General features: G+C 44.4%; 1 protein-coding gene across 3 annotated transcripts in view; it reads left to right on the top strand.

The window, feature by feature from the left end:
* Positions 1-25,146, top strand: part of CDH11 (cadherin 11) — a 209,620-nt gene that overhangs the window by 170,358 nt on the left and 14,116 nt on the right. For all 3 annotated transcript variants that reach the window (XM_075325869.1, XM_075325871.1, XM_075325870.1), the window contains exons 5-9: positions 1,922-2,089; positions 2,196-2,383; positions 3,747-4,000; positions 17,396-17,529; positions 21,971-22,092. In XM_075325869.1, coding sequence (XP_075181984.1) covers positions 1,922-2,089; positions 2,196-2,383; positions 3,747-4,000; positions 17,396-17,529; positions 21,971-22,092 — 866 coding nt within the window. The remainder of the gene's footprint in view (positions 1-1,921; positions 2,090-2,195; positions 2,384-3,746; positions 4,001-17,395; positions 17,530-21,970; positions 22,093-25,146) is intronic.

The following is a 25,146-nucleotide window of genomic DNA, read 5'->3' as shown; positions in this document are numbered from 1 at the left end:
CCAACCTTGACAGTGGTTCATATAGTGGGCTCACACAGTGAGGTGGAACCTCTTAACCCAAAGTCTGGGTGGGCACTCGGGCCACAGGCGTTGGTGCAGCAGCGAGATAAAGCACATGGAGCACGGACACGTGGAATGAAACTAAAAGTTTAATGAAGTTCTGGAAACCACAGACAGATAACAAAGCTAATGAAGACCTCAAACAGAGTCCAGAGTTACTGGAGATCCAGGACATAGTGCACAGTTACTGATCACCTCAGGAAGAGCGCAGAGTTACTGACCACCTTGGCCAGAGCGCAGAGTTACTGACCACCTTGGGCAGAGTGCAAAGTTACTTACCACCTTGGGCAGAGTGCAGAGTTACTGACCAACCTCAGGAAGAGCACAGAGTTACTGACCACCTCGTGCAGAGCTCAGAGTTACTGACCACCTCGGGAAGAGCGCAGAGTTACTGACCACCTCGGGTAGAGTGTAGAATTATTGGCCACCTTGTGCAGAATGCAGAGTTACTGACCAACCTCAGGAAGAGCACAGATTTACTGACCACCTCGTGCAGAGCTCAGAGTTACTGACTACCTTGGGAAGAGCGCAGAGTTACTGACCACCTCGAGTAGAGTGCAGAGTTACTGACCACATCGTGCAGAGCTCAGAGTTACTGACCACCTCGTGCAGAGTGCATAGTTACTGACCAACCTTAGGAAGAGCGCAGAGTTACTGATCACCTTGGACAGAGTGTAGAGTTACTGACCACCTTGGGAAGAGCACAGAGTTGCTGACCACCCTGGGAAGAGCGCAGAGTTGCTGACCACCTCAGGAAGAGCGCAGAGTTACTGACCACCTTGGGAAGAGTGCAGAGTTACTGACTACCTTGGGCAGAGCACAGAATTACTGACCATCTAGGACAGAGTGCAGAGTTACTGAAGACCTCAGGCAGAGCGCAGATTTACTGAAGATCTAGGATAGATATAAGAGTTATAGGAAACTTCTTACAGATAACAAAGTTACTGACCACCTCGGACAGAGTACAGAGTTACTGACCATCTTGGACACAGTGCAGAGTTACTGAAGACCTCGGAGAGACAGCAGAGTTACTAAAGACACTAGGCAGATGGCAGAGTTTGTAAAGATCTTGTCCTTACTTGTTCTCCTTCATAGCAATTAATTTCATTCAGATGTGGACGGGCTAGTTCGCACTGACACCGATGTACCCTAAGCCTACAGGACAGCTCAAATTTCTTCGTAACTTGATTGGGGCAGATAATCCACCTTCCGGACTATCCTACATTGCAACTTTTCATCAATTTTTCTCTACCAGCCACATCCAGGGAGATTAGCTACAGTGCCATAGGTTGAAAACTTCTTGACTATATTTTGCACCATGGACAAAGGAACATCAAGATCTCTGGAGATGGACTTGTAACCTTGAGACTGTTGATATTTTTCAACAATTTTGACTCTCAAGTCCTCAGACAGTTATCATCTCCTCTTTCTGTTCTCCGTGCTTAGTGTAGCACACACAGACACACTATGCAAAGATTGGGTCAACTTCTTCTCTTTTTATCTAGTTTCAGGTGTGATTTTCATATTGCCCGCACCTGTTACTTTCCACATGTGAGTTTGAATAAGCATCACAACTTGTTTATCCATAATTTTGGAAAGGTCGCAATAATTTTGTCCAGTCCATTTTTGTAGTTTTGTGTGAATTTATGTTAAATTTGCCTTTTTTCTGTGTTTTCTACACTATGGAAATAAACATGTGTATGACAAAACGTGCAATTGCAAGAATTTTTCGGGAAAAATGCTTCATTTTCTGGAATAATTTCAAGGGTGCTAAATTGCTAATACTTTTGTCCATGACTGTATTGTAAACAGTTTTTGTAGTCTGCCATAGGTCTGATTCACCTTTCTGCTTTCTCCCCAGGAATCATAAGGACAGCTCTTCCAAACATGGACAGAGAAGCCAGAGAGCAATACCACGTTGTGATCCAAGCGAAGGACATGGGAGGACACATGGGAGGACTCTCAGGGACAACCAAAGTGACAATAACTCTGACAGACGTCAATGACAACCCGCCAAAGTTTCCTCAAAGTGAGCGGATATCATTTCTTTTTATACCATTGGTAGAAGAGCTATGCCGTAATCTATTCTGGCAGGATTTTATCTCGAAATTCATTTACACGACTTATCCACACAGGTGCGTACCCCATGTCTGTGTCCGAAGCATCCGTCCCGGGGGATGAGGTTGGAAGATTAAAAGCCAGGGATCCCGATTTGGAAGAAAATGGGCAGATAAAGTATCGTATCCTAGATGGTGATGGGGCTGAAGTTTTTGAAATCACAACAGATTATCAAACACAAGAAGGAGTCGTCAAATTAAAAAAGGTATAAATGATTCTTTAAAGGCGTTGTCCACTACTAGGACAGCCCCTTCTGATTCCACATGTTTCCCCCAGGTAAAATAAAAAAGCCTAAACTCACCTAACATATCGGCGCCCTTTTGGCTGCGTCCAGGATCGCAGTGCCTTGATTTGTAGTTGTAATGTCTCGTGAGTCCAATTAGCACCAGCTTCCTTCTCCCCTCCTTCGGACCAAATCAGTTAATCAGCAGGAAGTGCAGCGCTCACTTCCTGTTGATTTTTCATTTGATTCGATGGCGGGGAGAAGGAAACCAGAGCTGACTGGACGCTGGGCTCGCTAGATGAGACAACCACACATGAGCATCGGCACCGCAGCCCCAGACAATGCTGGTAGGGTGCCGGTACAGGAGGTAAGTATAGGCTTTATTATTTTACTTTTGGGTGAAACGTGGAATCAGAAGGAGTTGTCCTAGTAGTGGACAATCCATTAATGACCTGTCTTATAAATACTTTATCAGTATTAAAATCATGAAAAACGCCTTTTCTGACTATTTTGATGTTTTATTCCACACAATCCTAAAGATCTGTGTCTATAAATATTTCTGTATATCTTTATGTTGGTCAAAGCTTCACTTTTTTATTACAGAATCCTAATTTCTATGTGGTTAAACAGTAAAATTTCACATAACAACAGCAGCCACAAGGAGGCGCTGTGGAGCTTACAGAATTATAATTGAGTTAAATCACAAGACATATATAGCAAGCGTCTCCTAATGGTGACACCAGGAACCCAGATTGATACACTTTATTTCTATGTCTCCGCAGAGGATGTGGACCTGTGTATCAGAAAAAAAAATATTAATTATAGTTAGTAACCGGTCACCAAGTCAACACTGTTTTGTTTTTGCTCTCATTTTGTTCCCGCTGTTTCCCTGATTTTTCCGCTTTTTTCTTTTTTCAAATAAGCCACATGGCTCCAGAGATATGGACCTTTTAGTTTAGTGCTATTCCCCTAGTGGGCGGTGCTCACAGGGTGAAAATGCAGAGCAGCCTAAAGACACCCCCCCGAGGAGCCTGCGAATGAAGACCATAAAAATTAGCACTGAATAAAAAGATCCATATCTCTGGAACCATATGGTGGATTTTAAAAATTAAAAATGTGGAATACTCAGAGGAGAAGCAGAAATAAAATAAGCTGACATTTTGGCCACTTTTGACCTTGTAATAAGCTCTTTATAAGTAATAACACAGTACAAACACTATAAAGTTAACATAATGTAATATTTTTCCTTCCATCATCATGTCTTATTGAGATTAGTCACACTTCTGATTATTGGAGGATATTTTGACTACTTGAATTATCTAAGTGCCAACTTCTGTTGTTGCAGATAGTAGATTATGAAACCAAGAAGTTCTATAGCATGAAGGTGGAGGCTGCCAATGTACACATAGACCCAAGGTTTCTTAGTAGAGGACCATTTAAAGACACGGCAACAGTGAAGATCTCCGTAGAAGATGCAGATGAACCACCATTATTTTTGGAAAAAAGCTACACTTTGGAAGTGCTCGAGAACGCACCGCCGGACACCTTAGTCGGGAGAGTTCATGCCAAGGATCCTGATGCAGCAAACTCTCACATAAGGTATGGGTAATGTTCTTTCTTAAAATGCCTATAGCTAAGTCTAAAGAACACACAGATAAATCTGCGGCAGACCTGTGGTTGCAGTGAAATTGTGGACAATCAGTGCCAGGTTTGTGGTTGTGTACAAATGGAACAATATGTCCATGATTTCACTGCAACCACAGATTTGCCAAAGATTTATCTCTGTGTGTAATGTGGCCTTAAGAAACATTTTCCAGGTTCCTCTATATCTTTAGAAACTGACTGATCAAAGTTGTGATGGTTACAGTAGACTTTGCCTTCGGTGGCTTGGTCCATCTGGACATCTTGACTTCCCTCTTGATCAGCTGAACTTCCCAATGGAAAGGAACTACAGGGTCAAATTATAGCATGGGGAAAAGGAACAAATTCCCCAAAAATTGTATAATTTATGGGATTTCCACCATCTAATCTTCATCCCATGTAGACTGCTCCTTGAAAGGTCTTCTCAAATGAAGATCAAGTCAATAGTTGTGGGCACCATTGCGTAGTATACAGATGTGTACTTCATTACCTTTTATCTTGGCTTTTACGTGGGGGTATACAGGGTTGAGTAAAATGAAAACACAATTTTACGATACTTTGCTGGAATATCTTTATGTTATATGTGTCTACATGTGGCCACCACGAGGTTGTGATGTGAATTGCAAACTTTATTTTTTGACCCTTTTCCATTGAATGGTGGTCTTTTAAGGGGGTTGCCCGAGAATGATAGGTCATCAATATGAGACTAGACTTCTTCAATCAGCTAAAATCCTTATCAGCTAAAATCCTCACCTGAAAGGTCTTCTCAAATGAAGATAAAGCCAATAGTTTTGGCCACCATTGTGTAGTATACAGATATGTACTTCCTTACCTTTCATCTTGGCTTTGACATATCCAAAGATGTTGGGATACTCTATTGGAAGATTTGGAAGATCTTTACGTTATATGTGTCTACATGTGGCCACCACGAGGCTGTGATGTGTATTGCAAACTTTGTTTGCCCTTTTTCATTGATTGGTGGTCTTTCAAGAGGCTTGCCCAAGAATGATAGGTCATCAATATGAGACTGGACTTCATTGATCAGCTAAAATCCTCATCAGCTAAAATCCTCACCTGAAAGGTCTTCTCAAATGAAGATGAAGGCAAACGTTTTGGGTACTATTACGAAGTATACAGATGTGGATTTCCTTACCTTTCATCTTGGCGGTGACGTATCCCAAGATATTACTTACTGTTGAAGATAGACAGGTTTGAGTGAAATAAAAACACAATTTTACGATACTCTGTTGGAAAATCTTTGCTATATGTGGCCACCACGAGGCTGTGATGTGTATTGCAAACTTTGTTTGCCCTTTTTCATTGATTGGTGGTCTTTCAAGAGGCTTGCCCGAGAATGATAGGTCATCAATATGAGACTGGACTTCATCAATCAGCTAAAATCTTCACCTGAAAGGTCTTCTCAAATGAAGATGAAGGCAGCAGTTTTTGGCACCATTACAAAGTATACAGATGTGGATTTCCTTACCTTTCATCTTGGCTTTGACGTATCCCAAGATATTGGGATAATATACTGGAAGATTTTTATGTTATATATGTCTATATGTGGCCACCACAAGGCTGTGATTTTTTGACCCATTTTCATTGATTGGTGGTCTTTAAAGGGGGTTGCCCGAGATTGATAGGTCATCAATATGAGACTAGACTGTATTGATCAGTTAACATCCTTATCAGCTAAAATCCTCATCGATCAGCTAAAATCCTCATCAGCTAAAATCCTCATCGATCAGCTAAAATCCTCATCAGCTAAAATCCTCATCGATCAGCTAAAATCCTCATCAGCTAAAATCCTCATCGATCAGCTAAAATCCTCATCAGCTAAAATCCTCATCGATCAGCTAAAATCCTCATCAGCTAAAATCCTCATCGATCAGCTAAAATCCTCATCAGCTAAAATCCTCATCGATCAGCTAAAATCCTCATCAGCTAAAATCCTCATCGATCAGCTAAAATCCTCATCAGCTAAAATCCTCATCGATCAGCTAAAATCCTCATCGATCAGCTAAAATCTGCTTAAACAGCGGCCGATACTAAGCAATGCGTGGGGCTGAACGCAGTATTTACGGGGCTGGGTGGCTACTGATAAATACTTTGGTTCTCAACTGATCTGTGGGGATGCCAGTTGTCGGACCCTCACCTATCTTATATTAATGAACTGCCTCTCAGTTTGGTGATCCATAGCCGAGGATACCCTTTTAACTAATATTTTTAAAGATATTTTTCCCCAGGGGGCTCCAAAAACGTAATTGGTCGTCCCGTACATGCGATCATGCGTAAATCACCTGTTCGGGAATGGAAACTATGAGCAGAATACACTTGGAGGGGAAAACCATCTTCTGCAACGGTGAATATCACTACTGAGGCTGTATATTCAGTTGTTGCAGTGGAGTTAGACATTAAAGTGGATCCGTCTTCAGGTTTTACAGTAAAAATGAAATAAATAATTAAATAGATATTTTAGACCAGATGAGGCCAGTATACTTACTTTGAAAATCGATGTTGAATCGATTGAATAATACCTTTTTTGAAAGTGTTCCTTAAAAATATTTCCATAAAAATTGTGAACACAGCTAAAGAGTGTGCGCTCATAAGTCAAAGTCAGATTCACCCAACATAACTGAGAGCTGCAGTTTGTACTGAGCAGTGTGAGATCTCAAAAAATACAGCAGGGAGGAGGGACACTGAGGTTCTCTCTATCAGACAAGGTGGGTGGAGATTCAGCAGAAGAAAGGTGGAGGGACGCTGGGGAATTGACTTTGGATAAGGTGGACAGAGATACATCAGCACAAGGGTGGAGGAACTCTATGGAAATGTCTACCAGACAACCTGGAAAGAGATTCAGAAGCAGAAAGGGGGATTGACACTAAGGATCTGTCACTCAGGCTAGGTGGGTGGAGATTCAGCAGCAGCAGGGAGGAGGGACACTGAGGATCTGTCTATCAGACCAGGTGGATGAAGATTCAGCAGCAGAAAGGAGGATTGACACTATGGATCTGACAGTCAAGCTATGTAGGTGGAGACTCAACAACAGCAGGGAGGAGGGACACTGAAGATCTGTCTTTCAGACTAAGTGGGTGGAGATTCAGCAGCAGGGAGGAGGGACACTGAACACTGAGGATCTGTCATTCAGACTAGGTGAGTGAAGATTCCGCAACAGCAGGGAGGAGGGACACTGAACACTGAGGATCTGTCATTCAGACTAGGTGAGGGAAGATTCTGCAACAGCAGGGAGGAGGGACACTGAGGATCTGTCTATCAGGCTAAGTGGGTGGAGATTCAGCAGCATCAGGGAGGAGGGACACTGAACACTAAGGATTTGTCTATCAGACTAGGTGGATGAAAATTCAGCCGCAGAAAAGAAGATTGACACTGAGGAACTGTCAGCCAGGTTAGGCGAATGTAGGTTCAGGAACAGCAGGAAGGAGGGACACTGAAGATCTCTCATTCAGACTAAGTGGGTGAAGATTCAGCAGCAGAATGTAGAAGGGACCCTGGAGAACTTACCGTTAGGCTATATGGGCAGAGATTCAGCAGCACCAGGGAGGAAGAACACTGAGGTGTTTATTAGGCAAGGTGGTTAAAGATTCAACTGCAGAAAGGAGGATTGACCCCAAGAATCTGTCAGTCAGGCTAGGTGGGTGAGGATTCAACTACTGCAGCAGGGAGGAAGGACATTGAAAAGCTGTCTAGCAGCTTAGGAGGACGGAAGTCCAGCAGCAGAGAAGAGCATTGACACCAAGGACCTTTTGGTCAGGCTAGGGGGGGCAGAGATTCAAGAGCAGCAGGGAGAAAGAACATGGAGGAGCTGTCTATCATGCAAAGTGGTTAAAAATTCAACCACAGAAAAGAGGATTGACCCTGAGGATCTGTCAGTCAGACTAGGTGGGTTGAGATTCAGCTACGGCAGCAGAGAAGAGGAACATTGAGGAGCTGTCTAACAGATTAGGTGGATGAAAGTTCAGTAGCAGAGAGGAGCATTGAAACCAAGGACCTTTTGGTCAGACTGGGTGGGCAGAGATTCAACAGCAGCAGGGAGGAGGGACACTGAGGAGCTGTTTATCATGCAAGGTGGTTAAAGATTCAAATGCAGAAAAGAGGATCAACCCCGAGGATCTATCAGTCAGAGAGGAGGGACATTAAGGATCTGTCTTTCAGACTAGGTGGATGAAGATTAAGCAGCAAAAAGGTTTATTGACACAAAGGATGTATCAATCAGACTAGGTAGGTGGAGATTCAGCAGCAGGGAGGAGGTACACTGAGGAGCAGTCTATCAGACAAGATAATTTGAGATCCAACTGCAGAAAGAAGGATTGATCCCGAAGATCTGTTAGTAAGTCTAGGTGGGTGAGGATTCAGTTACTGCAGCAGAGATTCAGCAGCAGCAGGGAGGAAGAACACTGAGTAACTGTCTATTAGACTAGATGAATGGAGATTTAGCAGCGGAAATGTAGAGGAACACTGAGGAGCTGTCATTGAGAATCATAAAGCCATCCTGACATTCATTTTCAAAGTAAGTACACCAGCCCCATCAAGTCTACGAGATCTATTTCACGATGTATGCAGTTTGTGTTGTGAAATCTGGTCACAGATATCCTTTAGTCCGTATTGTAGTCAAGAGATTTATATACTCGGTATACATATGATGCTCTGCGTTAGCAATACTTTTTTTTGTAAACTCTGGGGGCCGAACGTAATTGCAGAACTGAATCATTAAAACACAGTTGCCACCATGAATAAATAACATGCCCGCCCAGACAACAGCAAGATGCGTCTCCTGAAGATCTCCTGTCTCCGAAGCCAATGTATTCTGCACGGTACTTAAATCTTAAACCGCTTAGTTAATGTAAACACTCAGTCACGAGATTGTTAAGCTTTGGTATCATTTAGTTAGAGCTTACAATGAAAATGAAAGGTACTTAATGTCCCATTGAGATTATACAGGACTGCCAACATGCACTACATTACATTACATCTCTCAAATTGATGCTGTTAACCTCGGATCTGACACAGTAGACGGAGTGACGGGGTTATGGATTAGTGAACCCGACGCTTGTTTCATTAATGGATTCCTCGGTGGATATGGAGGCTTGTAAGGTTGCCTGGTTATTGATAATCGGGAGTAGAGGTTGATTATCCAATTACATTTATTGACGTACAGACCAATAAGCCGTGTGTGCTGTGTTTACAAAAATCATTAAAAACACATCTGTTGGAATGTATTAACACCCCCCCCCCCCAATCCCACCAATACAAATGCATGATACACCAAGGTTTCATACACAATATATGGGGAATGCTGATATTTGGGCCTCAAGTGGTGCTGTTTGGTACTACAACATCTAAGGGGGTAGGAGTGGGCTATGTTGGCTTATATAGACTGATACTGGAACTTGGTTCCAGTTTGGACATTGCATAAAGTGAATATGTCACCAGATTTGAATTCGTATACATTTCTAAATAGATCTCTTAGTCTTGAGGAGGCTGGTGTTCTTACTTTTAAAATCCATGTCAGAATAGTTTTATTAGGGTTCAAATTTAAACTACACCCATTTAGGCTGATTGACAGCTCTTCAGCATCCTTCCTCCCTCCCATCTCCAGTCACCTATCTTGATTGACAGTTTCTCAGTGTCCCTCCTCCCTGCTGCTGCATCTCCAATCACCTACCATAAGGGACAGCTTCTGAGTGCCCCTCCTCCTGCTGTATGTCCAACTATCTATCATGATTGACAGTTTCTCAGTGTCCCTCCTCCCTGCTGCATCTCCAACCACCTACCCTAAGGGACAGCTTCTCAGTGCCCCTCCTCCCTGCTGCATCTCTAACCACCTACCCTAAGGGACAGCTTCTCAGTACCCCTCCTCCCTGCTGCATCTCTAACCACCTACCCTAAGGGACAGCTTCTCAGTACCCCTCCTCCCTGCTGCATCTCTAACCACCTACACTAAGGGACAGCTTCTCAGTGCCCCTCCTCCCTACTGCATCTCTAACCACCTACCCTAAGGGACAGCTTCTCAGTGCCCCTCCTCCCTGCTGCATCTCCAACCACCTACCCTAAGGGACCGCTTCTCAGTGCCCCTCCTCCTGCTGTATGTCCAACTATCTATCATGATTGACAGTTTCTCAGTGTCCCTCCTCCTGCTGTATGTCCAACTGCCTATTCTGATTGACAGTTTCTCAGTGTCCCTCCTTCTGCAGCATGTCCATCATGTCCAACCACCTATCCTGATTGACAATTTCTCAGTGCCCCTCCTCCCTGTTACATCTCCAACCACCTAGCATGATTGACAGTCTCTCAGTGTCCTTCCTCCCAGCTGCATGTCCAACTACCTATGTTCATTGACAGTTTCTCAGTGCCCCTTCTCCTGCTGTATGTCCAACTACCTATCATGATTGAGTTTCTCAGTGTCCCTCTTCCCTGCTGCTGCATCTCCAGCCACCTAGCCTGATTGACAGTTTCTCAGAGCCCCTCCTCCTGCTGTATGTCCAACTACCTATCATGATTGACAGTTTCTCAGAACAAATCCTCTCTGCTGCTGCATTTCCAACCACTTAGCCTGATTGATAGTGTCTCAGTGCACCTCCTCCCTGCTGCATGTCCAACCACCTAGCCTGATTGACACTGTACTGTTATTTGATTGATAACAGCTACAGAATATCTAATAGGTGGGTTGGGTTTTGTTAGTTATTACCACCCCTATCTGTTTGCTTGTTCTTCCTTCCCCTGTCTCTGTTATTACAGGGGGAGGAAGGAGGGAGCAAGGGTAGAGAGAGGAAGGAGGGAGGAAGGATAGAGAGAGGAAGGAGGGAGAAAGGACAGGGAGAGGAAGGAGGGAGGAAGGACAGGGGGAGGAAGGAAGGAAGGAGGAATGACAGGGGGAGGAAGGAGGGAGGAATCACAGGGGGAGGAAGGAGGGAGGAAGGACAGGGGGGGAAGGAGGGAGAAAGGACAGGGGGAGGAAGGAGGGAGGAAGGACAGGGGGAGGAAGAAGGTAGGAAGGACAGAGGGAGGAAGGAGGGAGAAAGGACAGGGGGAGGAAGGAGGGAGGAAGGACAGGGGGAGGAAGGAGGGAGGAAGGACAGGTGGAGGAAGGAGGGAGGAAGGACAGGGGGAGGGAGGAATGACAGGGGGGAGGAGGAAGGAGGGAGGAATAACAGGGGGAGGAAGGAGGGAGGAAGGACAGGGGGAGGAAGAAGGGAGGAAGGACAGGGGAGGAAGGAGGGAGGAAGGGCAGGGGCAGGAAGGAGGGAGGAAGGACAGGGGGAGGAAGGAGGGAGGAATGACAGGGGGAGGAAGGCCAGGCAGCAGACAGGGGCGGGCATAGCTAGCAAAACCCACCCACATATTAGATATTCTGTAGCTGCTATCAATCAAATAACAGGGAATTTCACAAACTTTACTTGCCTGTATTTCAGAAAGTATACATCCGATCTCACAACTAAAGGTATGCATGCAATCAGCATGATAGCGCCAGTATAGCACTGGCTTTAGGTTATATATGAAAATCCTGGTGGTTTGTCGTCTTTAAGGAGATATTATGACCTTAAAAAAGGTCAGTTCGGTTCTTATGCTCAATTTAAGGGAGTGACGAGTAGCTGCAGTTATTTCTAACCTAGGACAAACCCTTTAAGAAGCCAGAAATTCCGTAATTTAGTAGCCATTTAATTCAATTTACATATTAAGAATCTTAGATGTAGTTATTGTTTTTTGTTTTAGCATTTATTTTATTTATTTTTTTTTGCTTGAGCAATTTCAGTTCTTTTTCCCGAACTGTGAGTTTGTCAGTAACAAATCTCTCCCGCCTGTTGGCGGTGTCTTCTGTGGGTGTAAACAGCCCTTTATTAATGTTTTCATTTGTTTGCAGCCTAATAAATGACACAACCTCATGCGATGGCCATAAAATGAATTTCCGCAAGAAGGTCCTCTATATATTTTTCTGACATTCCAATGCCTGGGAGATATTCTTTTCCCTTGAGTTTTAGTTTAAGTATTCCGAACACTATCGCCTCTGCCTATAGCTCCATCATAATCCTGCCGTGCTTAATATTGCTGAACGCATTAAAATTATTGAAGGACTACAATGCGGGCTTGGGAAACTTTACCCTCCACGACTACGAAGCTTGGAAAATAATGAATACGACAATCAGGGACAGTAATGAAGTTTATTCTAAAAAGTTTTTACCAAGTTTTTAAGTTATCTGTCACCATAGGTATGGGGAAGTACCAAACACATGGCGAAAGGGAAGGGAAAGCCTGTGTCTAGGGAAAGGGAAGATGGTGACCCCCTAACCAAACCTACTGCTGGTCCCTGGGGTCCCTCACTGTCCTACACAGATTCTGCACCTATGCACTGAGCGGTGAAAGTTAAGGGAAAGGGATGCCTGCGTCTAGGGAAATGGGAGATGATGACCCCTGACCTAACCAACTGCTGGTCCCTGAGGTCCTTTACCACCCTAGATAGGGTCCGCACCTATGCGGCAAAAGGTAAGGGAAGGGGATGCCTGTGTCTAGGAAAATAGGAGATAATGACCCCTGACCAAACCTACTGCTGGTCACTGAGGTCCTTCACAACCCTAGATAGGTTCCGCACCTATGCGGCAAAAGATAAGGGAAGGGGACGCCTGCGTCTAGAGAAATGCGAGATGATGACCCCTGACCAAACCTACTGCTGGTCCCTGAGGTCCTTCGCCACCCTAAATAGGTTCCGCACCTATGCGACAAAAGTTATGGGAAGGAGACCCCTGCGTCTAGGGAAAGGGAAGATGATGACCCCTGACCAAACCTACTGCTGCTCCCTGGAGTCTCTCACCAGCCTAGCCTAGATAGGTTCTGCACCTATGCGCCAAGCCGGATACCTGGTCCTAGGCATCCCTAGTGCTGGGCCCTAAATAGGGATCGGATGGGATGAGCTCTTTATCAACCCCACTAAGCACTATAGAAGACACAAGGGGGACACACTGGGGGAAAGGTATGAACTACATATCCACAGACTATTCAAGTAGAAGTTATGCAGAGTTTTCAGTAATTACACCACAGAGGAGAAGCCTCCTGCTTGCAACCAGAGCATGAATGAACTGAAAATATCACCAGCACCAGTTCAAAGGAAGGAAGAGGTATTTAAACACCAAGTGAATACTAATAATCAGCAGCTGGGTGGGAGGTGAGCTCCTGCTGGGTCCAAAAGGGGAGAGATGAATCCATCAGTAAAGCTATCTCTACCAATAAATAGTGAAAGCAGGAACAATGGAAAGTTAGGGAGCATTCTGCGCAGCCAAAAACTGTGACCTTCTATGGCCAGAAACCACATGAATGTCTGTCACACATGAGACATCTGTGACATTATCCCTTTTTGACAGGATGGGTGAAAACCCACAGATTGTTGAAGGTTCAACCATTGGGTCCTCCAGTGATCTCAAGAATTAAGCTTCTAAGCCCTGTTGAAATGGAGGTGAGGACCACCTTACACTCCTCCACATCTTTCATTCTCCAAGGCCCTGCCAGGGATCTTCAAGCTCTCCCTCGGGGTCCCAATTTTTGGACTTGCAGTAGTCAGTAGAGTATCCGCTAGTCTAACGATAGGGAATATCTTGGAAACTTGGTATAACCTCTTTAAATTTTGCTTGCCGTTTACAGTGTTAAGCCCACCAAACACTTTAGATTGTGTTTCTGACGATTGCTCGGCCACCACCTTTCTCATACTTAGGTGCACCTTCACTGTTGAGTGCTCCTGTGTTTTCTCTGCATACCCCTCTTACCTCAGGAAGAACAAAAGGATTGGAAGTCCAAAAATTGCATATACCTGATTCTTATCTTCCCTTATATCATCTGAAAGTTGAGAATTGAAGACCCGCCCATACATATCAACTAGTTTAACCAACGGTCTAATGTGTATGGGGGTATAAAACTCAAACAATTCACTATTACCTCCGGATGACCTACATTAAGGTTGTTGGAAGTTTTAACATTTTTGAAAAAAATGTTGGAACCCTCATTAAGTCTTAAAGGTTCTTGAAGGAAATTCATTATATAAAATTATCTGAATTACTTAGGAAATACAGAATTTGATGGTTTATTATTAAATCAATGATCCCCCTCTATCATCTCAAACCCTAAAGTCTTAGTAGAGCTTAATTTCCCGGGACCCTCCTTTCTATACCTCCAGTTGGTCTCATAGCTTTTCATGGCACGATGACCACAAAAAAATGCTGATTGATCCCCCAATCACTCTCTATCACCTCAAGCCATACACTCTTTGTAGGGACTCTCCTTGAACAAGGTACATGTATTCGAAGATATTTTTTGTACAGTGTATTATCACTTTTCACTTATCTGTACTCTTAGCTTGACATATCCCAAGTTGGGTCTTGTGAGATCATCAGCTTTGATTTTGGAATACTTTGTCAGGCGATGTACCTTCTATGTCTGTTGATAAGTAGTTACCTAGTAGTGGTTATTGCCACCTATGGGTATTGCCACCCTCACTTACTGTGTCTCCTGTTGGTCTTATTACTTTGGAAAGCACCATAACCCTGTGATACCACCTGAATATTTCCATAAATAGTATATGGATGGAGAATGAACTACCAATCTCCCTCCCTCACCTAAAATGTCCTTCCTTAACTGTTCTCTGAACCTGACATACCCCAAGATGTACAGTATGGCATAAGATGTTAAACAAGCCTGAACAAAAATGTATACATCCAATGGATGACTTGATAGATACCATCTGTCGGCCATCTGTTACCCATATTGTCCATTGTTAAATAAAACATAAATGTTTTCTACTGGATGGCTGTGATGGATGTGTTTGACGGATGCCATCTGTAGGTCTTTTTCATCCATAGGCTCCCATGCTTAAAAAAGGATTGCGTGGTTTACACAATGGCGGGAGGTTGTTGGGAACTGATATACTGACAAATTGTATAAGTTAACGCAGTTTGAGAAAAGTTCCGGGTGGAAACATCTGTACAAAATGTCATCGATCTTGATAAGTTGGATAAGCTAGATGTCCTAGGACAATTAATATTTACCGACAAAAGCATTAAAGTCAAAAAGAATTTCGATAGTGGTTTGAAAACTATTTAGATTCCCCATTTATGGCCAGTTCTTTGGAGAAAGGGCTTTGACTGACTCGCAATCATCCTTTGATCATCTTATATACACTATATGGACAAAGGTATTCAAACAACTCCACATTACACCTTGAGGAGATTTTATGGCCTACCATTGGGAATCTGTAGACATTATTATGGAGTTGGTCCCTCTGGAGATATAACAGATTCCACTCTTCTGAGAAGGCTTTGTTCAACATTTTTGATGGGTCCATGGGAAATTTTCCCATTCATCTAGAAGAGAATTTTGAGGTCAAGCATTGATGTTGGAGGAGAGGGCTTGGCTCACAATCTCCTTTCTTGTTCATCCCAAAAGTCTTGTATGAGGTTGAGTTCCGTGCTATGTTCTTTCTCACCAACTTACGCAACCATTGACTTTAGTTTTTGCACTGGGACACTGTCATGCTAAAATAGAAAAGGGTCTTACCTAAACCTTTTCCACAAAATTGGAAGCATACAATTGTCCAATATGTCTTTGTATGATGAATTTCCTGTATATCTCTGTATGCTGAAGCATTAAAGAGGTTGTCAGGGATGGAACAATTGATGACAACAACTCTTAAAGGATATGTCATTAATACCGTAGGAGATCAGTTGGAGTCCAATACCTGGTGCCCCCACCAGTCTGTTGTAATTTGTACAAACACTGACTGTACAGGGTGGGATACACCAGCCCCACACGTTGCTTCTTGGCTGCTGATAGGTACTGTAGTCTATTTTCCATTCACTAACAGGCAGGTTAGAGTTTCCTGGCATCTGCACATCCAGATTGTCCATTACGGCAAAGAACACGCTTCTTCCAGAGTCCAGTGGGGGCAACTTTACACCACTCCATTTTACGCTCGTCATTGTGCTTGATAATGTATGTCTCGGCATTGTGCTTGGTGATGTACGGCTCGGCATTGTGCTTGGTGATGTACGGCTCGGCATTGTGCTTGGTGATGTACGGCTCAGCATTGTGCTTGGTGATGTATGGCTCAGCCTTGTGCTTGATGATGTACGGCTCGGCATTGTGCTTGGCTATGTACGGCTCAGCATTGTGCTTGATGATGTACGGCTCGGCATTGTGCTTGGCTATGTACGGCTCAGCATTGTGCTTGGCTATGTACGGCTCGGCATTGTGCTTGGTGATGTACGGCTCGGCATTGTGCTTGGTGATGTACGGCTCGGCATTGTGCTTGGTGATGTACGGCTCAGCATTGTGCTTGGTGATGTATGGCTCAGCCTTGTGCTTGATGATGTACGGCTCGGCATTGTGCTTGGCTATGTACGGCTCAGCATTGTGCTTGATGATGTACGGCTCGGCATTGTGCTTGGCTATGTACGGCTCAGCATTGTGCTTGGCTATGTACGGCTCAGCATTGTGCTTGGTGATGTACGGCTCAGCATTGTGCATAGAGATGTACATCTCAGCATTGTGCTTGGTTATTTACGGCTGCTGCAGCTGCTCGACTACTAAGCTCCTGGTAGGCACTGTGTTTTTGCTCATGTTACCAGAGGAGGTCTGGGTTCAGGGGTCAATTGGTGACTTTTCTGCACTCTGCTCTTCAGCACTTAGCCCCTCACTCTGTAAGGTTACGGGGTCTCCGCTTTTTATTGCTGCGGTTCCTTCCACTTCTCAATAATATCACTCAAAGGTTCAAGAGGAAAGAAATATCATGAACGGATTTTGTACACCAGTGGCTCTTATCACAGGATGCGCTGGTATCAGTGAGCTCTGCACCACCATCTACTCAATCACATGTTAGTAAAGGCAGATGGCATGGTGTGGCATGTGCCAATGGACCTCAAAGAAAAGCCTGAATTCAATGAGTAAGATGTGTGTCTCAGTATTTTTGGTGATATAGCGTAGTAATACATTAGGGAAGATGCAGATAGATGATAATTCATACAACTGTTGCTCATCGTGGGTAAAAGAACATCAAGTACAAGATCAGTTCATTGACTAGTCTGCACTATATGATATTTGGCATTACATTTTTCTTTTTTCATTAATAGCAAGGAAAGCAGATCCTGATGTAGCAAAATGTTCCCTACATGCAGACATGAATAAATGATGAAGCTAAATTTCCTTTTAAAAGTTGTTTGATAGATTCCATTAATATTCTGATTTCGCCATGCGTGCTGCTGGGAAACTACTCTCGAATGAATCTTTAATATCTAACACTTGAGCATCAGGCTGCTTAGTAATTTTCTTGTCTAATTACTCTGCGATCATCTTCTTTAGGTATTCAATCGATCGGCACACTGACCTTGACAGATATTTCAACATCCAAGATGATGGTGTCATCAAAACCACAAAGCCTTTGGACAGAGAGGAAACCGCTTGGCACAACATCTCCGTGATAGCAACCGAAGGCAGTACGTATTCCCTAGATGGGGCAAATTTATTATCTAAGATGCTTGTAGAAAGCAATGGAAAGTGTTTCCTGCTTCCAGATGTTTCCTGCACACTCAGCCTGGGAAGAAATCACTCATACAAAAGATGAACGCATCAGATTGATCTGCTGAGTGGCCTGACGTTATTTGCAATGTGGGCTCTGTATCAAAGTATCATGGATGACTTGCGTAATAATTGATCAAAAATATTATTTTACTTTTTATTTTTTAAATCACATTTTTTATTTGCTTTTTGGAACAAAACATATGACGTTTTCCCGTCTTTCTTTTATCCTAACTCTTCCTAACTAACCTTTCTTTTACTTTACACTTATCTCTATTTGGCTCGTAAATAGTTGGTCAAAGATGAAGAGAAGTAAAGCGAAAGGGAAAGCAAGGATGATGGAGGGACAGTAGGAGATTAAATAACTTTTCCACTACTAATGTTACCCCCTTTCTTTTTTCCTAACTCTTCCTAATTAACACTTTCCTAATATACTTCTGCTATCTACTCTACTCCTGTAAGCTTATCTGTAACAGGCTTTTAAATAGTTGGGAAAAGATTAAGAGAAGTAAAGCGAAAGGGAAAGCAAGGAGGGCAGTAGAAGCTTAAAGATGTTTTCCACTACTAATGTTACCCCTTTCTTTTGTCCTAACTCTTCTTAACTAACAGATTACTAATATACTTCTGCTATCTACTCTGCTCCTATAAGCTTTCCTCTAACAGGCTTGTAAATAGTTAGGAAAAGATGAAGAGAAGTAAATTGAAAGGAAAAAGCAAAGATAGTAAGGGGGAGTAGAAGCTTAAAGAAGTTTTGCACTACTAATGTGACCCCCTTTCTTTTATCCTAACACTTACTAACTAGCAGTTTCCTAATATACTTCTGCTATCTAATATGCTCCTGTAAGCTTATCCCTAACAGGCTTGTAAATAGTTGGTAAAAGATGAAGAGAAGTAAAATGTAAGGGAAAGCAAGGACAAAAGAGAGACAGTAGACGCTTAAAGACATTTTCCACCACTAATGTTACCTCCTTTCTTTTATCCTAACACTTCCTAACTGTTTCCTAATATACTTCTGCTATCTACTCTACTCCTTAGGCTATGTGCACATGGTGCGTTTTTCTCGGCGTTTTTGCGCGTTTTTCGGGTGCGTTTTTGGCCTCAAAACTGCATGACTTTGCTTCCCCAGCAAAGTCTGAGTTTTCATTTTTGCTGTCCCCACACAGCGTTTTTTTTCAGCTGCGTTTTTGTGGTGACCACAAAAACGCAGCATGTCAATTATTCCCGCGTTTTTCACTGCGCTTTTCATCCATTGAGTTCAATGGGATGTTGAAAGACGCAATGAGAAACGCAAATAGCTGCGTTTTGGTGCGTTTTGGTGCGTTTCTAAGACCAAAAACGCAGCTATAAGCGCAGGAGGTGGGTAGTAAAGTGACGTGTACAGGAAGAGGATTCCTTCTGTCAGTATATACAGAAGCGTGAATCCTCCCGGTACCGTCACCGCCGCTTCCATCTCCCGTCCTGGGCATGTATGCTGCCGTGCGGCGCCATGTCTGGGCGGGAGGTGGAAGCGGCTGCAAAAACAAAAGTTAACAGTAGAAAAAAAAAAAAAAAGTTATACTCACCTGTCTGCAGCCTCGCGGTGCCATGCCCGCTCCCATCTCCTCCCGGTACCGCCGCTCCGGCTGTGTGCAGACGGCCGGGAAACCTCCGATGGATGCAGGACCTGGCGATGGATCACCTGATGCAGTCACCTGACGCATCAGGTGATCGTAAGTATCGCGGTGACGCGGGCGCCCGGCCGGTATCAGCAGATTCGTCAGGAGACTTCATCCCTGATTACCGGCAGCTGCTGCAGCGATCGGACAGGATCAGACTCCCGCCCCATCGCTCCAGGAGATGCCGGTAATCAGCACATAAGTGAGTATTATTATTTTTTTTTTTTTGCACTGATGCATCAGCTGATTGTATAATCGGCTTTTATACAATCAGCTGATGTGTGATGTGATTCACATCCTGGAACCTGACACATCATCTGATCGCTTTGCCTTCCAGCAAACCGATCAGATGATATTGGATCCGGATTGGACGGCGCGGGACCCTAACCCAGGATTACTGCGGAGGGGGGTTTATTTCAATAAAGATGGAGTCACTAATTGTGTTGAGTTTTATTTCTAATAAAAATATTTTTCTGTGTTGTGTTTTTTTTTTATCTTTACTAGAAATTCATGGTGGCCATGTCTAATATTGGCGTGACACCATGAATTTCGGGCTTAGGGCCAGCTGATAATATACAGCTAGCCCTAACCCCATTATTACCCGGTGAGCCACCCGTCACCAGGGCAGTCGGAAGAGTTGGATACAGCGCCAGAAGATGGCGCTTCTATGAAAGCGCCATTTTCTGGGGTGGCTGCGGGACTGCAATTCACAGCGGGGGTGCCCAGAAAGCATGGGCACCCTGCACTGTGGATTCCAATCCCCAGCTGCCTAGTTGTACCCGGCTGGACTCAAAAATTGGGCGAAGCCCACGTCATTTTTTTTTTAAATTATTTCATGAAATTCATGAAATAATTTAAAAAAAAGGGCTTCCCTATATTTTTGGTTCCCAGCCGGGTACAAATAGGCAGCTGGGGGTTGGGGGCAGCCCGTACCTGCCTGCTGTACCCGGCTAGCATACAAAAATATGGCGAAGCCCATGTCATTTTTTTTTTGGGGGGGGCAAAGAAATCCTGCATACAGTCCTGGAAGGAGGATGCTGAGCCTTGTAGTTCGACAGCTGCTGTCTGCTCTCCTGCATACACTATTGGATGGAGGATGCTGAGCCTTGTAGTTCGACAGCTGCTGTCTGCTCTCCTGCATACACTATTGGATCGAGGATGCTGAGCCTTGTAGTTCTGCAGCTGTCTGCTCTTCTGCATACACTAGTGGAGAATGAAGAACACATTGAAGAAGGAAATGACATCAGACCTTTTTTTTTTTTGTTCACTGATAAAAAACGCATAAGGACGCAGTGAGCAAAAACGCAGCAAAACGCAGCAAAAAAACGCACCAAATCGCGGCAAAACGCGTGCGTTTTTTGCCGCGTTTTTTCGACGCAGTTGCGTTTTTGTGCGTTTTTAGCGGCCAAAAACGCACAAAAACGCAGCGTCAAAAAAACGCAGCGTGTGCACATAGCCTTAAGCTTATCTCTAGCAGGCTCATAAACAGTTGGGAAAAGATGAAGAGAAGTAAAGTGAAAGGGAAAGAAAGGATAATAGAGGGGCAGAAAAAGCTTTATCCACTACTAAAGTTACCCCCTTTCTTTAAGACTGACTCTTAACACTTTCCTAATATTCTTCTGCTATCTACTCTGCTCCTGTAAGCTTATCTCTAACAAGCTTGTAAATAGTTGTGAAAGATGAAGAGAAGTAAAGTGAAAGGGAAAGCAAAGGTAATAGAGGGGCAGTAGAAGCTTAAAAACATTTTCCACTACTAATGTTACTCCCTATCTTTTGTCCTAACTGCTCCTAACTAACATTTTCTTAATATTCTTCTGCTATCTACTCTGCTCCTGTAAGCTTGTCAGGCTCGTTATAGCCTTACAGGCTCGTTAATATGTATATTGTTGTAGCCTTGATCCTTCCAGCTGCAGACCTGAATTGGACCAACAAAGTAGGCCATGTAACTTGTGGTGGCAGGGCTGTCTTATCTGTGAGTGACAGCAGTCTGGGCACACATGCCCAGATCACACATCACTCCCCACTCAGTCCCCACTAGTGACGTGCCTCGCTCATTTGATCTGATTCCAATCAACAGGGCATATAAGAGGTTAGAAATGGGGGTACTAATGGCATTCTTATTACAGCCGAGCCTACTGAAAGTCCTTCATCACTGCCATGTTTGATTTTTGTACACTTATGAATATTTTAAGCTGAATTTATTGTGCTGCTGACTTCAGAGCTGAAGTCTCTTGGTACTGTGTGCATACTCTATAATGATTTCCTAGAGGAAATAATGGCTTCATTTGATAATAAGACTTTGGCTAAACTTCTGAGGATCTGTAACTTCCCATGATGATCAGCAGAACTGTGAATTCAGCTCTGGAGTATTCATGGTCAATAGTGATAAATATGTCATGTACATTCATAAAGTAAATTAATTTACTATATTATGTAAACTATAAAAGTTTGCTGAAAGTTGGATGTACCGTTGTCAAGTTTGGCAGCTCTCTGTGGTTACCAAACACAATATTATTCTCGTCAGGCCACGAGATAATGACAATTGTTAGTCTAAATACCAATAATGTTTGTACATAATGCAATTAATCCTTAATGAGGTTTCCTTCGAGACTATGATTAGTAACCCCCTTTGGACTTTACAGGAAAAACATGTTTTAATTACTCACTTTCCATCTTTTAAACTAATTTTTTTTCATATCTACAGCAAACATCGGTCATTCGACAAGCGTCCCTGTGACAATTAAAGTTTTAGATACGAATGACAACGCTCCAGAATTTCCAAAGCCCTATGAAGCCTCTGTATGTGAAAATTCACAAGCAAACAAGGTAATGTGTAATTGCTCAATAATAGAGTTTGTTTTCCGAAGTCATAAAATATTATTTCAATTTTAAATAATGTTAAAGGGATCGACAATCCGTTTTTGGCAAAAGTCTCTCCCGATAGCTATCCACTTATGGGAGGTCAGTCTGTTTCTCCTGACAGCCATCCGATCATGGGTGGTTTGCCTGTGTCTCCCAACAGCCATCCGTTCATGGGAGGTCCACCTGTATTTCCTGAAAGCCTTCCGATCATGGGAGATCCGCGTGTGTCTCCCGAAAGCCATCCGATCATGGGAAGTCTGCCTGTGTCTCCCAACAGCCGTCCGATCATGGGAGGTCTGTCTGTGTCTCTAGACAGCCATACCATCATGCGAGGTCCGCTTGTGTCTCCCAACAGCCATCTGGTCATAGGAGGTCCACCTGTGTCTCCCAACAGCCTTACCATCATGGGACATCTGCCTGTGTCTCCTGGCAGCCATCCAATCATGGTAGGTCTGCCTGTGTCTTCCAACAGGCATCTGATCATGAGAGATCCACCTATGTCTCCCGAATGCCATCTGATCATGGGAAGTCTGCCTGTGTCTCCCGACAGCCATCCGAACATGGGAGGTCTTTCTGTGTCTTCCGACAGCCATCCGATCATGGGAGGTCTGTCTGTGTCTCTAGACAGCCATCCCAGCATGGGAGGTTTGTCTATGTCTCTAGACAGCCATACCATCATGGGACATCTGCCTGTGTCTCCTGGCAGCTATCCGATCATGGGAGGTCTGTCTGTGTCGTCCGACAGCCACCCGATCATGGGAGGTCTGTCTGCATCTCTAGACAGCCATCCCATCATGGGAGGTCTGTCTGTGTCTCTAGACAGCCATACCATCATGGGAGATCCGCTTATGCCATCTGGTCATAGGAGGTCCATCTGTGTCTCCCAACAGCCTTACCATCATGGGACGTCTGACTGTGCCTCCCGGCAGCCATCCGATCATGGGAGGTCTGCCTGTGTCTCCCGACAGCCATCCAATCATGGGAGGTCCACCTGTGTCTCCAGACAGCCATACCATCATGGGAGGTCCACTAGTAGGAATCTTAGTGAATTCCATGTAGTCTTTGGGGAACTTGGCATCAAGTGTTACGTTATCGTGCACTGGCTCCGATGAGAAAATAAAGTATTACACCGTGCCCATCCAATTTATGTGATGCACTGACTGTCCAAGTCCTCCAAAGTGAGAGACATTCTTTGTATATTCAGTCCACTCCGGATAATAAAGGAGGATGCTATAAGGACCTTCAATTACCAAACGAGTAAAAAGTCCATGAAGAATAGGAGGTAAATCCATAGTCAATGATAACAAATCAGCGTATTGGTCAAGCAGCCACATTGGTATTCTGCAGCTGTTTGATAGGATCTCCAAACTCTGACATGTGCCTCCCTTTTTGGGTCCCCCCCTCCCGATTATCAAGCTCGGTGTGATGTCATCCTGGCAGCTTGATGCCCTCACAATGTCTCGTCAGGCTGGCTAATCAAAAGAGGAGCTAAAGGTACCATCACACTAAGCAACATCGCTAGCAACATCGCTGCTGAGGCACGACTTTTGTGACGTAACAGCGATGTTGCTAGTGATGTTGCTTAGTGTGACATCCAGCAACAACCTGGCCCCTGCTGTGAGGTCGCTGGTTGTTGCTGAATGTCCTGGGCCATTTTTTAGTTGTTGCTGTCCCGCTGTGAAGCACAGATCGCTGTGTGTGACAGCGACAGAGCCACAACTAAATGTGCAGGCAGCAGGAGCCGGCTTCTGCGGACGCTGGTAACCAATGTAAATATTGGGTAACCAAGAAGCCCTCTCCTTGGTTACCCGATATTTACCTTCGTTACCAGCGTCCGCCGCTCTCACGCTATCAGTGCTGGCTCCCTGCTCCCTGCACACGTAGCCACAGTACACATTGGGTAATTAACCCGATGTGTACTCTGGCTAGGTGTGCAGGGAGCCAGCGCTAAGCGATGTGCGCTGGTAACCAAGGTAAATATCGGGTTGGTTACCCGATATTTACCTTAGTTACCAAGCGCAGCATCGCTTCCACACGTCGCTGCTGGCTGGTCACTGGTTGCTGGTGAGATCTGCCTGTGTGACAGCTCACCAGCAACGTGCGATGCTCCAGCGATCCCTGCCAGGTCAGGTTGCTGGTGGGATCGCTGAAGCGTCGCTTAGTGTGACGGTACCTTAAGGCTGCAGGAATATTGGAGGTCATTTGTAGGACTTAAGGGGGCTTTACACGATAGCGATATCGGTACCGATATCGCTAGCGTGCGTACCCGCCCCCATCGTTTGTGCAACACAGGCATATCGCTGCCCGTTGCGCACAAAATTGCGCACCCCCGTCACACGGCTTACCTGCCCTGCGACGTCGCTCTGGCCGGTGATCCGCCTCCTTTCTAAGGGGGCTAGTTGTGCGGCGTCACAGCAACGCCACACGGCAGGCATCCAATAGAAGCGGAGGGGCGGAGATGAGCGGGACGTAACATCCTGCCCACCTCCTTCCTTCCGCATTGCCGATGGAGGCAGGTAAGGAGATGTTCCTCGCTCCTGCGGTGTCACACACAGCGATGCGTGCTGCCGCAGGAACGAGGTACAACATCGCTAATGAGAGGTAAACGATTTTTTTGTTTTAGGACGACCTCTCCGCGGCAAACGATTTTGGCCGCTTTTGTGATCGTTTTAGATCGCACATAAGTGTCACACGCTGCGATATCGTTAATGATGCCGGATGTGCGTCACTAATGACGTGACCCCGACGATAAAACATTAACGATATCGTAGCGTGTAGAGCCCGCTTTACACTTATTGGCTATCTGGGTCCTGTGAATTTAGCCACTTTGTTACTATTTTTTGTTTCAGAACAACTTTGTGATGCCTTTTACTCATCGGATTTTGTTAGTAACAATCATAGGTATAATACATTGTTGCACTGAAATACTTTGAGAATCAGAGTAATTTGAAAGAACAGACTTAAAGGGATTGTACAAGATTAGAAAAGCATGGCTACTTTGTCATAATAACACCTGTC

Source organism: Anomaloglossus baeobatrachus, chromosome 10 (assembly GCF_048569485.1).
Source record: "Anomaloglossus baeobatrachus isolate aAnoBae1 chromosome 10, aAnoBae1.hap1, whole genome shotgun sequence".
NCBI lineage: Eukaryota > Metazoa > Chordata > Amphibia > Anura > Aromobatidae > Anomaloglossus > Anomaloglossus baeobatrachus.
The sequence above is the reverse complement of the archived record's forward strand: the minus strand, read 5'-3'. Positions and strand labels throughout refer to the sequence as shown.